The sequence below is a fragment of the Aethalodelphis obliquidens genome, unplaced genomic scaffold, assembly GCF_003676395.1.
Source record: "Aethalodelphis obliquidens isolate GAN/ISIS:26980383/991018 unplaced genomic scaffold, ASM367639v1 scaffold84, whole genome shotgun sequence".
Taxonomy (NCBI): Eukaryota; Metazoa; Chordata; class Mammalia; order Artiodactyla; family Delphinidae; genus Aethalodelphis; species Aethalodelphis obliquidens.
This window is the reverse complement of record NW_020838028.1, coordinates 5,329,920-5,343,594: the sequence shown is the minus strand read 5'-3', so window position 1 is coordinate 5,343,594 and position 13,675 is coordinate 5,329,920. Positions and strand designations below refer to the sequence as shown.

At 37.1% G+C, this 13,675-nt stretch overlaps 1 protein-coding gene across 2 annotated transcripts in view; it reads left to right on the top strand.

Moving 5' to 3' along the window:
- Positions 1 to 13,675, top strand: part of PDZRN4 (PDZ domain containing ring finger 4) — a 372,250-nt gene that overhangs the window by 225,534 nt on the left and 133,041 nt on the right. The window contains exon 1 of one of the 2 annotated variants that reach the window (XM_027093509.1): positions 1,413 to 1,741. The exons of the other annotated variant lie outside the window; for it this stretch is intronic. Within the exon in view, the coding sequence (XP_026949310.1) occupies positions 1,673 to 1,741 (69 nt within the window). The 5' untranslated portion in view covers positions 1,413 to 1,672. Of the gene's footprint in view, positions 1 to 1,412; positions 1,742 to 13,675 lie in introns of those variants that run through there. 2 annotated transcript variants of the gene reach the window in all.

Here is a 13,675-nt window from a genome sequence, read left to right as displayed (position 1 = left end):
GAAATGACTGATAAGCAGCAGATGATTGCTTATCTCCTGGCTCCTTGCTGGTGTTGAGGTGTTGCTAGTTGCAAAGCCAATTTGTTAACAATTAGTACTCATTAGAATCATTTCCTGTTATCGATTCTAAACATTTGACAAAGCACTTTTAGGAAATTGGACCCCCAAAAGTAGCTATCCATAAGTGTTGAGCAATTAAAAATCTTCAGGATCCAATGTAATTCCTAACCAGAGTCATCAGTTTCCAAGTAATTATTTTTGCTTTGGAACCCACCTGCTATCCTGTCCAGTTTAAAGATGTGCTGGTACAAGGACATACTTCTTAATTAGCAGAGGTTGTGGATAAGTCAGTACAGGAACAAAAGGAATTTTCTTTTATTATCTGCTTTAGCTGTTTGCAGCATATCTTTAAGGGACAAAAAATGCCAGCTTGCAATACAATATATATATTGCGAGAGTATGAAATTAAATTCATTACTTCTATTATCTAAACATTTAAGTTTAGTTTTTAAGTCTGTGTTCACCTTTGTATATTATGAACTCTAAGTATAGAATCATAAATGGAGTCAATGTGCATTACATTAGAATTTAAATATTACCAGTGTCAGCTTTCTGAAATATTATATATGACTTTAATAAAATTAGCATAAATACTATATGCATTTGAAATTTTTCTCAGAAAAGGCATTGTGTTTATCTAATTTTTAAATATAGACCTGCATGTATTACAAGGCTGCAAATTTACATTCAATAGACATGCCCCATTATCTAATTAAAAAATTTATTATCTGTACAAGTATATCTACTGATACTTGCTTAAATGTTCTTTATTTAGATTAAGAAAATATGCCTTATTTCCTCCCTAGTAAGTAATGGTCTTTACATATAAACTATTCAGTTATTTTTGTAGGATCAGGATTAAAACTCTGAATGACACTCCCCATCTTCTGTTCCTTTCCCACATCACTCCCCAAATTTTCCTTTGCCTCTGTGTTTATTTTATAAATTTAAATAATTGCTCCTATCTATCTTCCCCTAGACTTAATAATACTGAAAATATTTCTTCTAATTGTGACAAAACATGGAGATGTGAACTAAGTATAATATTTCTGTTTCTGAATTTCTTACTCCCATATTAAAAGCTTACATTAATGGAGAAATTAAGTGTATGTTCTTCTTTGAAATGCCCTATGCTCAACCTCTCTATCCTTAATAAACAGAGATGGTATTGACACAAGTGAATTTTGTTTAACCACACTACATTTGCTTCTTAATTAGTGAATATTCATCTGTCACCAGCAGCAGCTATGACACCCCTCCCTGCTAACATGTTCTGTCATAAATAATCAATGAGGTACTATTAATATTCATGAGCTGGAATCTGTGTAGTCATGTGCACTGATGCAGAGACAGGGGGAGTGTTGCCATGAACTGACTGGAAACTCTGTGTGTGTATCCGTGAGTGCAAGATACTTAGGGAAAGCGAAGAAGAGCATGCTGCTACACAGCACCCTGGCTCGTGCTTCCAGCTAACAGCGGTTTGTCTGTGTTTCTGGACTGAAGTGACTGATGAAAAACAGTAGTCAAGTCTGGAGGGTGATTCCCTTTCAGTTCACTTGCCTTTCAGTTCTGGGGAAATTAGAAGATTTGCTCTCTCTCTCTGCTTGTTAGAATGGGCTGCAATTTGTGCACTTTTCAGAAAAGAGAGGAACACTACAAACTGCTGTATGAAGTTTCCCAGGTGAGTGCAGGGTCTGTTACCAGCAACTAAATATCCAGGCTTTGTGTTTGTCTGAAAAATGGTAAATGAACTGTGGCTAGCTTTATTTTTTCTTTCTGTAGATTTCAGAATGAAGGGCAGACTTGCTGGCTGGGGGCTTTTTATTTTGGTTTGGGGTGGCAGTTTTCAGCTTCCTTGCCACTCCCCCTTCAGATGACTTCCTGTGGGATTCTTTTTAACATTTTTTTGTATCTACTGCCAAGATGTCAGTTAAGTAAAAGGAGTAACACTGAGATCCATGTCTGTAATATTTTGAAGCCCCTCTTTCATTTTGGAATAGTGTTGACATTTGAAAATCAAATGTATCATTGTCTGCATAAATATTGGGATTTAATAGGTCTGTGAGCTCAGTTATCTGGAATAGACAGGAAAAGTTTCTTGCCAAATCTTGTTAGTCAGAGGAATTATTTGACTAATTAGGAATTTGTGCTTTGGTTTTAAGAGGAAGACCTGGTATATTTGTATTTTATGAGAAAAAATACATGCTATGTCTCAGCTTGGATTAAAAAAGTAGATAAAGGAATTTTCTTATCATTTGTTCTTGGATCCTTTTTATAATTTCTTTGTCTGTTTAGCACTAGAAATTAATTTCAAGAGCTTATTACAATATTTGTATTGTAATAAAAAGGAAAAATGTGTGTAAATTTGGATGTCCCTTTAATGTATATCTGAGGGCTTTTCAGAATAAAAATAAGAAAATGATATTGCCAGCCTTCAGAGTTTTCATAGAATTCTATTAATTCACCATTTTATTTAGGCAGGTTTCCCTGGGGGTGTATGAAGTCCAAATTTCTTGTTTGGCAAAATAAAGTTTATTCCTCCCTTCTTCCGGTTTGTCCCAGATGTGACACACTACTACTTTTGTTTTTAGATGATATTGCTGATGAAAGACAGTGTTTGGGATGTTGGTGGTCTGTGGGCACAGCGGTCGCCAAGTGCCCACTGCCTACTGGTTCCCTCAGATTTCCCCCGACGTGATTCATTTCACAGTGGGCTAATTACAAAGTGGATTTGCTACACATGAAACAGCCTCCTTAGTTGCAATGTTAATGCACATTTTCATGGTAATGTGATCAGAGGCTCATTAGCCACTTTCCAAAATGATCCTCTGCATTAATTAAATATAAAAATGACTCCTTTATCACTATAGAGAGGAAAAGGAAGATTAACATTGTTAATTACACCAGGGGCAATACCTTTTGCTTCTCTTTTTACTATAAACTTGCTAGCCTAGGTTAAAATCATCTTCATTCCTAGATAAGCTCTCATCTGCTTGGACTCATGAAAACAGTCTCTAGGTGGAACACTTCCCTTTAGTTTGGTTTATAAGAGTTTGAGTTATACTATTGTTTTTCTTTGGGTGGTGGAGGAGCAGGGGAGTGGATTAATCAATCTAATTTTTCTCTGAATTACTAATTGACATAAAAGTATAATATGGAGGAAGTAGTAGGTGGCATCTTCCCTGATTATGCCTCGGTTAAGCTGTTTATCTTCTGCTAAGAAATCAAGCCAGATTTCTGCATCCAGAAAGGACCACTGTGTTTGTTAAGGAGGCTTTGTTGTAGAATTTTAAAGTGCTTGTCTGTAGTTTTGCCTTTAAGTGCTTCCTAAATCTTGAGAAAATAGATAAGCCATACTCTTTATTGCTTCCACCTGTACTCCTTCATCTATTTACTTTATTTTCTCTACTCCTGAATTGTAGTGCTTATGATCTTTAATAAAGGGGGTGAAAATGAAGTATTAGCTTCCATTTAACTGGCTTTTATTCGATAAGTTAAAACCCCAGCTTAAAGGTCTTGTGTGTGTTTTCCAAGGGGAGCCCTCCTACAGTTTGTCCTTAACTTTGCGCTCTATTTTATTGAGTTAATGGAATAGATAAGATATCAAAGGAAACCAGTGATAGGCTCATATCATACACTGGAGCCCCGTGTGGTGTTGCAGACTGGTTTCTATTTTTATTTGGAGGAGCAGCAGCTCAGAGCACACATGAAAGTGAGCATGTTCTTAACCAGGTGTTCACGAGGGCACATAGCTGCCCCCAGAAGAGAGGATACTATATACAAAAGTGACTTGGGATTGGAAGCCTGTGTATTTCTAGCTGGTAATATTAAAGCAAATTAGCTCACACAAACATCAACAGCTGATGATCCAAATCATATGTATTTACTTATAGACGTAATTCCCAGGTCACCTGCCTTTTTGTTTCTTTTGTTATTATTTCTTACAAGCTAAGGCAAATTAAAGTTTATCAGGGGATGTGAAAATTTAAGACTAGCAGTGAATACTACCTACATGACCAAGAGCAAAAAGATTATTTCTCTGTAACAGAATCATTATGACATTGAACTTTTTAAAATTTTCTTTCTATATTTCTAGATTTTGCTATCTGATAACATGGGCCAAGTAGAATACAGTTTCAGATTTGTAACAAAAGCATATGTGCTCACTGAGGAGTCCAGTGAAACAATCAGAATAATGTACCTAGGTGTGAAATGAGGTCAAGTTTAAATTTGGTTGATATTTTTTGTTCCTACAGAGGAGTTAAGGCTTTCAGTTGGCAGAAGAAAAAGAATGTTGCTTCAAGAAAATTATTTTCAGCTGGAGTTGGGCCAATCCGGCTCCAGTATGAACACAGTTGCGAGAATCTAGGGTTTGTGTAGATCCAGTAACCTTCATACCAAGCAATTTTCATGCATCTATTAACTCTTATATGTGCCAGGAACACAACTGTTATCTGCAGTGATTTATTTTATTCAAAGTAGGTTATTTATTAACCTCTTAAGAATTAATAAATGGGTAATTTGAACAAGGCCCTTCTATTGACACGAACTAAATTGCCTGTTTTGTACTAATCTGATTAAATAGCCAGCTGGACCAAGAGAGCTGTAGTAGCTTGTTAGGCATTTCGGACTTAAAAACAGATTTATTTATGAGGGAGATTGTATGGTAATATCTAAATCTGTTGACTTCTAAGTTTGATTTTTCATACATAAATCGAATGTAACTTTTTGATTGATTACATAATGGGAATTTATCAATGGGGGTGTTCATTGGTGTTGAACAACATGTTCCAAATGGGGACAGATATTGACTGGTTTGGCACAACTGGAAGGTCTCCCCACAACCTGCACCCATGAATTAGTATCAAAACTGAAATGGAACCTTCATGGACAGTGACAACAATTACAGTATTGACAGCAGCTGCCTTGGAACTGCTCCCACCTTGGAACTCTCATAGCATTTTGCTTGTGCTTTTTGAGTTTCTTGTTTTTTACATTCATCTGTCTGGTATTACCGTCAAGTGTGTGTGACTGAATTGTGCACTCCTTGAAGGCAGGTCAGGTGCTTGACTGTCCTTTAACCCCCACCCTGCCAGCAGACACTCACTGAGTCCCACCATGGTTCCTTGAAAGACCATAGCCTCTGCCTCAACCATAGCTTCTAGTGAAAGACCATATCACCCTGCCTGCCTCTCTGCCCCATACCTAACAGCTGATTAAACCAGGAGCAGTCACCTAGTACATGAAGTTGAGGGTACAATTAGATTTTTTTCAGTCTCAGAAATATTTATTGGGAAACAGGCCATTACGAAGGGGATTAGAATGCAGAGGGAGAAAGAGAGAGATCGAGAGAAGGAGAAGGCTTTAAGTAGACTGGGAAGCTTGAGGGTCTGTGGTCCACCAGATCTACGAGGATAAAATATATTGAGAATCAGAGACACTTGAGAAAGTGTCTCTATGAGCACATGGGTCATGAGAAAGAGAAGCGTAAATGATAAATAGCAGGTCTTCAGAGAGGCCTCATTTCCCCAGTTCCAGTACGTTTCTATAATAAATTCTCCATTCATTTTAACTTTCTTGAATGAGGTTATCTATCCTTTACAATCAGAGGAAAAAATGAGGACACATCACAATAATGTCTTGCTTTTGTCAACCAATTAGCAGCTGCCTTAAACTCTAGCCGTGCTGTTCAGTTCAATAAACTACTTTCAGTAAGCTTCGATTGTCCAATATGTGCCAAGTCCTCACTTTTTCCATGGGGGATGCAAAGACAGATGTGACAGTCCTTGCTTTTGAGAAGCACACTATGGCAGTAGAAGGAAGACACAGAAGCAGAGAATTTTCATATAATGTGATAAGTGAAAATGTTGAATTAACAGAGATGTTGACAGACTTCAGGAGGAGTGCAAAGGGACTCGATGCGGGGTGGGGGCGGGCATTAGGGGGGATGAGAAGGGAGAGAGAATCAAAGAGATAGAAGGGTAAAGAAGTCCATGGAGGTGGCAAACAGGTGCTAGGTGTGAATGGACCTGGAGTAGGGGAACTACAAGCGACAAATGTTACTAAAACCTCAAGTAGCAGGCAAGCTCCAGAACATGGCCTGAGAGGTGGTGGGCAACACCAGGCTTTGGAGAGTATCCCATGTCCCAGGATTGTGTCTGTTTGTTGGTTTGTTTGTTTTTAAAGAGGGAGAAATCACTCTGTTAGAAGTTAAGAGTGTAGACTTGGCTGTGGTGCGTGTCTGGGGACATTGGGCTTGGGTTGGGGATGGGGTAGGTACCATAGCAAAACTACAAGGGAGGCTAATTTGGAGGCTGTTGCAGAGTTAGTTAGTGATAGAAATCATGTAAAAGCGAGGACAGAATTGAGACCCTGAGGAGGTAAATTCATTAGGCTTCTGGCTTGTGAGACCAGGGAGGTATAGTGAAATTTACAGAGGAGAAATAAGAGAAGGGACGTGAGTTCTGGAAAGAGGAGAGAAGGCCACTGAGTTCATCATGGGCTATCTGAGCAATGCTGGCAGACAGTGAATATTCAAAATGAAGACCTGGCATATATGTGTTCGGTGGATGAGATCACCCAGAAGGATATAAAAAGTGAGGAGAAAAACTGAACAGTGAGGAGAGTTGTGAACCAAGGACACAATATTAAGAAACACAAAAAGGAGAAGAAAGAAAAGGAGAAAAAGTGAAACTGTTATAGAGTGAGAAGGAAGAGAAGAATAGTGGGAGAAGCCAAGCAGAGAAGGTATTTAAAAAGGAGTGGCCAATGTGGTCAGACAGGATAAGAACTGCAGTGTCTTTGGATATGAAAATTTGTGGTATGCTGCCCGGGTGCCTCTTCAGGAAGGACTTGTTGCCCCAGCTGCTGAGAGCACTGTCAGCCCCTCAGGGACTGTCTTATCTGCAGAGAGCCCCTCACCCAAGGTTATTCCCCTCCCAGGAGGCTCAATCTCTCCAATGGCAGATGGATGCAAGTTTACATGGGCCTGGGCATCTCAGCCTGAATTGGGACCCTCTGAAAGGCAGCTCGAGCTCCAGAGCTCCCTGCAACTGTTGTTGGGCCTGCATCATAGTTCAGTTCTCCTTCTGCCCAGTCCTGCTTCTTTTTCCTCCCTTCCACAGAGGGAATGCTTCTCAGCTCTTTCCCACTAAATTCTGTCGCAGAATTGGCTTCCTGGAGAACCTAACCTGGAGCGAGGTCAGTGGTGACAATTACAGAGCATCTAAATAGAGAAATGTGGACAAAATCCAGAAAGTGGTGGATTCAAAGATGAGGCCGACTGCACTTTCAAGAAGTTTCTCTGGGATAAGGCAGATTATAAAAAATGGAGTTACTACTAACATTGGAGTACAAATTTTTTTAGCCCAGATTTTTTTAGAATGCAAAATAGCTTAAAATTGTGAATGTTAAAAATGAAAGTCGCCTTTACTTCTGCTTTGAAAAGTAAGATAAATTGATTTCACATTTGAACTATGATGTGCATAGGGTGGTGATAGTATAGTGATTAAAAAATAAAACATGGACATTTAGTTAGATTTTACTTTATCCAAGCCTTTTGAAGAAAACCTTAAATGTTGGAGCAGTTTTTTTGTTTTTTTGTGGGTTTTTTTTTTTTGCGGTACAGGGTCCTCTCACTGTTGTGGCCTCTCCCGTTGTGGAGCACAGGCTCCAGACGCGCAGGCCCAGCGTCCGTGGCTCACGGGCCCAGCCGCTCCGCAGCATGTGGGATCTTCCCGGACCGGGGCACAAACCCGCGCCCCCTGCATCGGCAGGCGGACTCCCAACCACTGCGCCACCAGGGAAGCCCTGTTAGAGCATTTTTGATATGAATAAAAATAAATATCTTAATGATTTAGGTAGGTTTAATAAATGAAGTGCTTTTCTCTACTATAAGGATCAGAATATCACATATTTTTTTAAATGTATACCTTTAATTTCTTCAAATTTTCACTACTTATTGAATTGTTCTAGACCCAGGAGAAGATCAGCTACCTCTAGGTGCATATCTTTCTATTTAGAGGAAATACTGGAGGAAAACATTTTCACTGGTTCCATGTTACACACAAAGGAGACATGTTGCTGAAAACTTAGCTAATAGATATGCTGAGATATTTGACTCTTCATCTCACCTGAATTTGCTAGTTAAGTGGGATAATCTGATTAGAAAATTCTTTAATTTCAATATTTGTTGAAAATAGTTCTAAAATACATTATTTTATTTACATGATTACATAACATATGCACATATTTATTCACTTCCAATCCTGTTAGATAGTAGCAAATGGGCTGCTTATCTTTAGCAAATTGTGATTTCAGAACTTTACAAGAGGAACTATTTATGAAGATTAACTGATAGTGAAAAATCTTTACACAACAGCCAATCACTGTTCAATAAATTCATTTTATGTGGGTATATTTTCATATATTGAATTTTTACAGGTCATTTACTAGGTATTCAATCAATCCTATTAAATGGTTAAGAAAGATACAAAAATTAAATCACTAGGTACTCAAGTAGAGGCCCTAGACTGTAGTTCTATGAAGGATTCTGCCCTTGAAAAGTTTATAATTTGTGAAATAAAGTTGAGCAGGTTGCCCAGAACAAGCTCTGCCTCAATCACTGTTTTCTCTCATAACCCTTTCTGCAGCACACACCATAAGAATTTTAGGTGTTATTCTTAATAAATGTCTTCTTCTTGTGACTAATAAGGATTTAGGTACCACTGGGTGGTAATGTTGTCTTCAGATTTAGAATTCTAGGTAATTCAAATACAACTGTGATTTTCATATCTTAATGCAACATTTCCAAAGTCATCCATATAACCTGCTCCGTCCATCTCCATCTCCCTTCCAGCTGTATTCGTTCCTTCTCTCTTAATTCTTTCACTCCCAATGTGGAGTAACAGCTTTAAAGTTTATTATGAAGTATTCTTTGTTTCTTTCAACAAAAAGCTTAAAAGGTAGCAGCCCCATATTCTGTGTTCCAACATATAACATCTAATTGCTAATTTGTGCCATTTTGTAACAAGCTATAAATCTTGCTTAATGGTAGTTTGGGTCCTAGTGAAGAATATCCCCTCACTGCTGCTTTATGTAGCTTTTTAGAAATACTATAGGAAATTTTTAGAAACTTGCTCTCATCTCAGTGGAAATTAGATTTTTTCTGAGCTAACCTTTTACTTCTAAGGCTCTTAAGGGTCTGTCTCAGGTACCTTTACTTAAATAATAAAAAGTTAAAAATTCTTTTTAAGGGTATATGAACAAAGAGAATTACTAAGTATGGTTTAAAAAATAATAAACCCATGGATTAAAGACCACTATTGTAATCAGTGATAGTAATATTTTCCTATAATTGAATTATGGTAGAATTCAGATATTAATGTTTTTTGATGTAAAGGAAGGTTTGGGAAACTTTGAGTAACCACAAATAATTACTCTGTACCCTCTTTGCGCTCAGTACTGTGCTAGATAGCAACAGAGGTTGCAAAAGAAGCATAAGCTAAGAAGCCAGTCTTCAAAGTGTTTAATCACAAAGCAATTAGAATATAAATGTGGAAATGTACAACCCTAACGTAGCAGACATTACAGAGAAAGGGCAGTTCTATATGGGTAAGGATAATCTAAGGGTCTTCATGGTTGTAGTCCTTATTTAGAGTGGCTTAGATTAGGAGCCAAGGTTTATTTTTAAATTCAGCATAATTATTGTATATCCAGTCAGCCATGTAGTATGTTTGGTGTCCAGGATTTATTGTAAAAGCAAAGTCATAGGATATTACTAATTGGACATATTTAGGGAAAATGGGACAAACGGCCTGACCAAAGCAGGATATGGGATGAGCAGAGTTGAGTATCTTGATCTTCCTGCAAAAATGAATGGACTTGGTGCCAGGCATCACTGCAGGGCTCTATAAACCATAAGGATGCAATCAAATAGCATCTCTGAAGTCAATTTAAATGATAGAATATGTGTAAATATTGTTTTCTTGGCACTTTATTTAAAAGAGCACAGCCATGCTAAGTTGATTTGCAATGGATAGATTTTGCCATTCACTCCTTAAGTGTGCTCTATATTTCCTTAGCGGCTCATATTTTTGTTTGTTTGTTTGTTTGTTTGAAGTTGGTTCTGCCTATGCAGTTGTGAATCTCACTTTTAAGACAACATGGAAAATAGTGCCCAAGCACAATGTGATACATAGGAGAGGCACTGAGCACAGAAGAACAGAGCCTTTGGAATCAAGCAATAGCACCACTTATTTCCTCTCTGACTGTGAATTAGTTACTTAACTTCATTGAGCCTTTGTTTAATTGATTAATATCAACCTTGAAGGGTTTTATTGAGGATTAAATGAGATATATTTAAAGGGCATAACACATTATGGGGATGCCATAAATGGTAACTTTTGAGGTTATGATCTCATTTCAGTGACCCTGTGAGTTAGCTAATATTGTCCCCATTCTACAAATGAGAAGACCAAGGCACAAAGTAATCAAACGACAAATTCATATTGTCAGCAAGTAGAACACCTGAAATTCAAACTGGGATTTGCCTAATGCCAAAGTCCATGTTCATTTTATTATAAATATCAAATATTCTTCTCCCTTTGAGCTTTCCATACTTATTCACTAAACTGATCCATAAATAGTGAGCTCCTGGCACATCATAGGTCCTCAATAAACATCTGATAAAGGAAGAAGGAAAAAGAAATGGGAGGGAGGGAGGAAAGGATGAAGAAAGGCAGTGGGATAATAGATGCTATTTATATTTCTCCTCAGAGGGTTCTACAGAGATGGCCTTTTCAGTATAACAAAGAGAAACAGGTCCTCTCTACTACCACTTTCCCCATCTGTTTTAACAGCTTAAATCAAATTGTCTCACCTATGAGAGCCCGTCAGTATGGGAAAGTGACTTGACACTCCCACTTTTGAGAGCTTGAAAGCCTTTCCCCACTTTCCCATAAATCTATGCCTGGCATGAATGATCCTTCACAACCTGCTGTCTTTCCTCATACATTCCTAACAGCCCAAATTTTCACCAAACCAAACTATAATTTCTTATTTGAAAACAACGTGATTTTCCCCATCTCTTTGCTTTCCATTGAAATGTCCCTTTTTCCTAGTGTGTTTTTCATACCCCTACACATATATTGATAAAAACTCTAATCCTTTGCAACTCAATTCAAAGCTCACCATCTGGGAAGTTCTCTCTGAACCCAAGACAGAGTAGGTTGTTCTTCCCAAAGCTTCTCCAGAATTTGAAATATAGTCAGATCCTTCCGTATTTATGTTTAGTTTTTCTGCATCTCTGCATTTCTACCATATCATACAGTGCCTGGTATTTAATACAAATAGGATCAAGGAATAGGAGTGGGGATATAGCTACAACTGCATTCACAAAAGAAAGCTTTTGTTTCCAGTATTCACTGAGTTCTCTTTGAAAACAAGATGATTTGAGAAACTACAAAATTATATATTTTCTTGATTTTGAAGGTGTCATCTGTTTTATGGTATTGTTACTTGCAAGGCTCATCATCAAGTGTAAGGACAGCTGGGGGCATGCAGAGTTGACAAGCTACCACCTTTAATATCCGTATTGATTGCATGCTGCATCCCCATTTCAGAAACAAGAAGATATTGGGGAGAACTCACATCTTAAAACTAAGGAAAAATTGTCATTGCTTTTCTAAATGAAACAAACAAGCTCTATCGGCCCTTCTTTCACCCCTACTGCACTCCTATTCCCTGACCTTTTCTACCAAACTGAGTATTTTATTATCCAGGTGGATTCAGCATATCAGGTCCTTTTCTCAAAATTGCCAGTCATGATGGATAATGATACAATTTTTATTCCTCAATTATCAAACTGGTCAATATACCTTGCTGTCCTTTCTTCCTAGAATTTCCCATTGCCTTTTAGCTCACTAAGTTGTAGCCCTCCTCAAAGCTTGGGTCAGGTACCACCTTTTCCAGGAAATCTTCCTGGAGTCCCTGAACTTAAGAATACCCCCTCCTTTTTCCTTCCAAGGTAACCAGTGCTTACCTCTGTCATAACATGTACCAAATGGTATCCTTTCTCAATTTACTTGTTTGTGATTTTCACTGGTCTCTGAATCTCCGGAGGGCAAAAACCCTGTTTTCAATCTAACTCAGTACCCACATAGATGTTTCTTGAGTAAAGGATGAATGGCTAAATTCCAAGTGAATTCTGTGTACAGGGCAATTTGTTGAAGGTGATATAAAAGCAGAATAAGATGAGATCCCTGCCCTCAACGTGTTTACTGTTACACAGTCTCCAGTAATACACACTTGTTCACAAATAACTATAATGCAAGATATAATATTAGTTCTATGAAAGAGAGAGAGAGAGGAACAAGGTATCGTGAGATGTCATAGTGATAATGATTTACTATATTATAGATAAAAATAAAGTGTCTAAAATATAATATGTATATATCATATAAAGCAAAACAGTGTTTTGTGTGCGATGAGATGAATTGATTATTGATTTAGTAACTGTCATGTTTCTTCATTTGCTGCTTTCCATGCTGTAAAATTGAATTAGCATTGGGATTGACATATATACACTAATATGTATAAAACAGATAACTAATAAGAACCTGCTATATAAAAAAATAAATAAATAAAATAAATTTAAAAAACAACAAAAAAATTAAATTAGCTATTTTGTGTAAAAATGGCTTAATACCTACTTCTTTTTATTTATATCCATCACTGAAATAGTAAACTATGGCTAAATTATTACAATATTCATTTTATCTCTGTCCCTCCTTACTATAAAAAGAATTCAAAGTGATCATTATAAAATACACTGCAAAATGTCTGAATTCTTCCTGATGACGTTGCCTTTGGTTTCATAATTACTCTAGCACCAATCTGAGAATTTGTCCAAGTGCAGCTATCCCAATAACGGTCATATAAAGCAAAGAGTAGCCTAAGAAGACCATGAAAATCATTTTTAAAACTTTAAGCTTTAAGTAAAACCTAGTCCAATTCAATAATATACTAAAAATAGATTTTTTCAATAACTCAAAACCATATTTATTTTACTTATTAGACATTATTACTTGTAAAGTGAGGATATTCTTTGAGCCATGAGGAATATAATGATAGTAAAGATAATGGCCCTCCTATACCCAATATCAATGAAGCTTTTCAGGAAACTAACTCAGTGACCCCCAGATAACTTGCGATAGAAAACTCAGATAGGGTAGAAGTTAAGATTTTGAATTTGAAAAACTCAGGATTTTAATCAGGATTAATTTTCTATTGCCACAAAATTAGTTCTAAACTGTAACAGAAATGCCCGACCAGAGTCTTATCCAGATTCTAGGGTAATCTAAAGAGGGAGGCAAAGAAGAATTTACTGTCTTGTTTGTGGTGATCATTTTAAGAACTAAATATAACGGTGGTGTCTCTACTTGAGGGTAAATTACTCTTAATTAACCTTCAAGAGTTTGTAAAAATAAAATAAAAATTAAAAATATTTTCAGAATTGCACTACATAATATTTAATGCAGTTGGTAGAACCTAGAGAAAGTAAGTCAATGACTGTACTCCAGGCAATAGTCATATTTCACTGGATGTGAAATGTAGA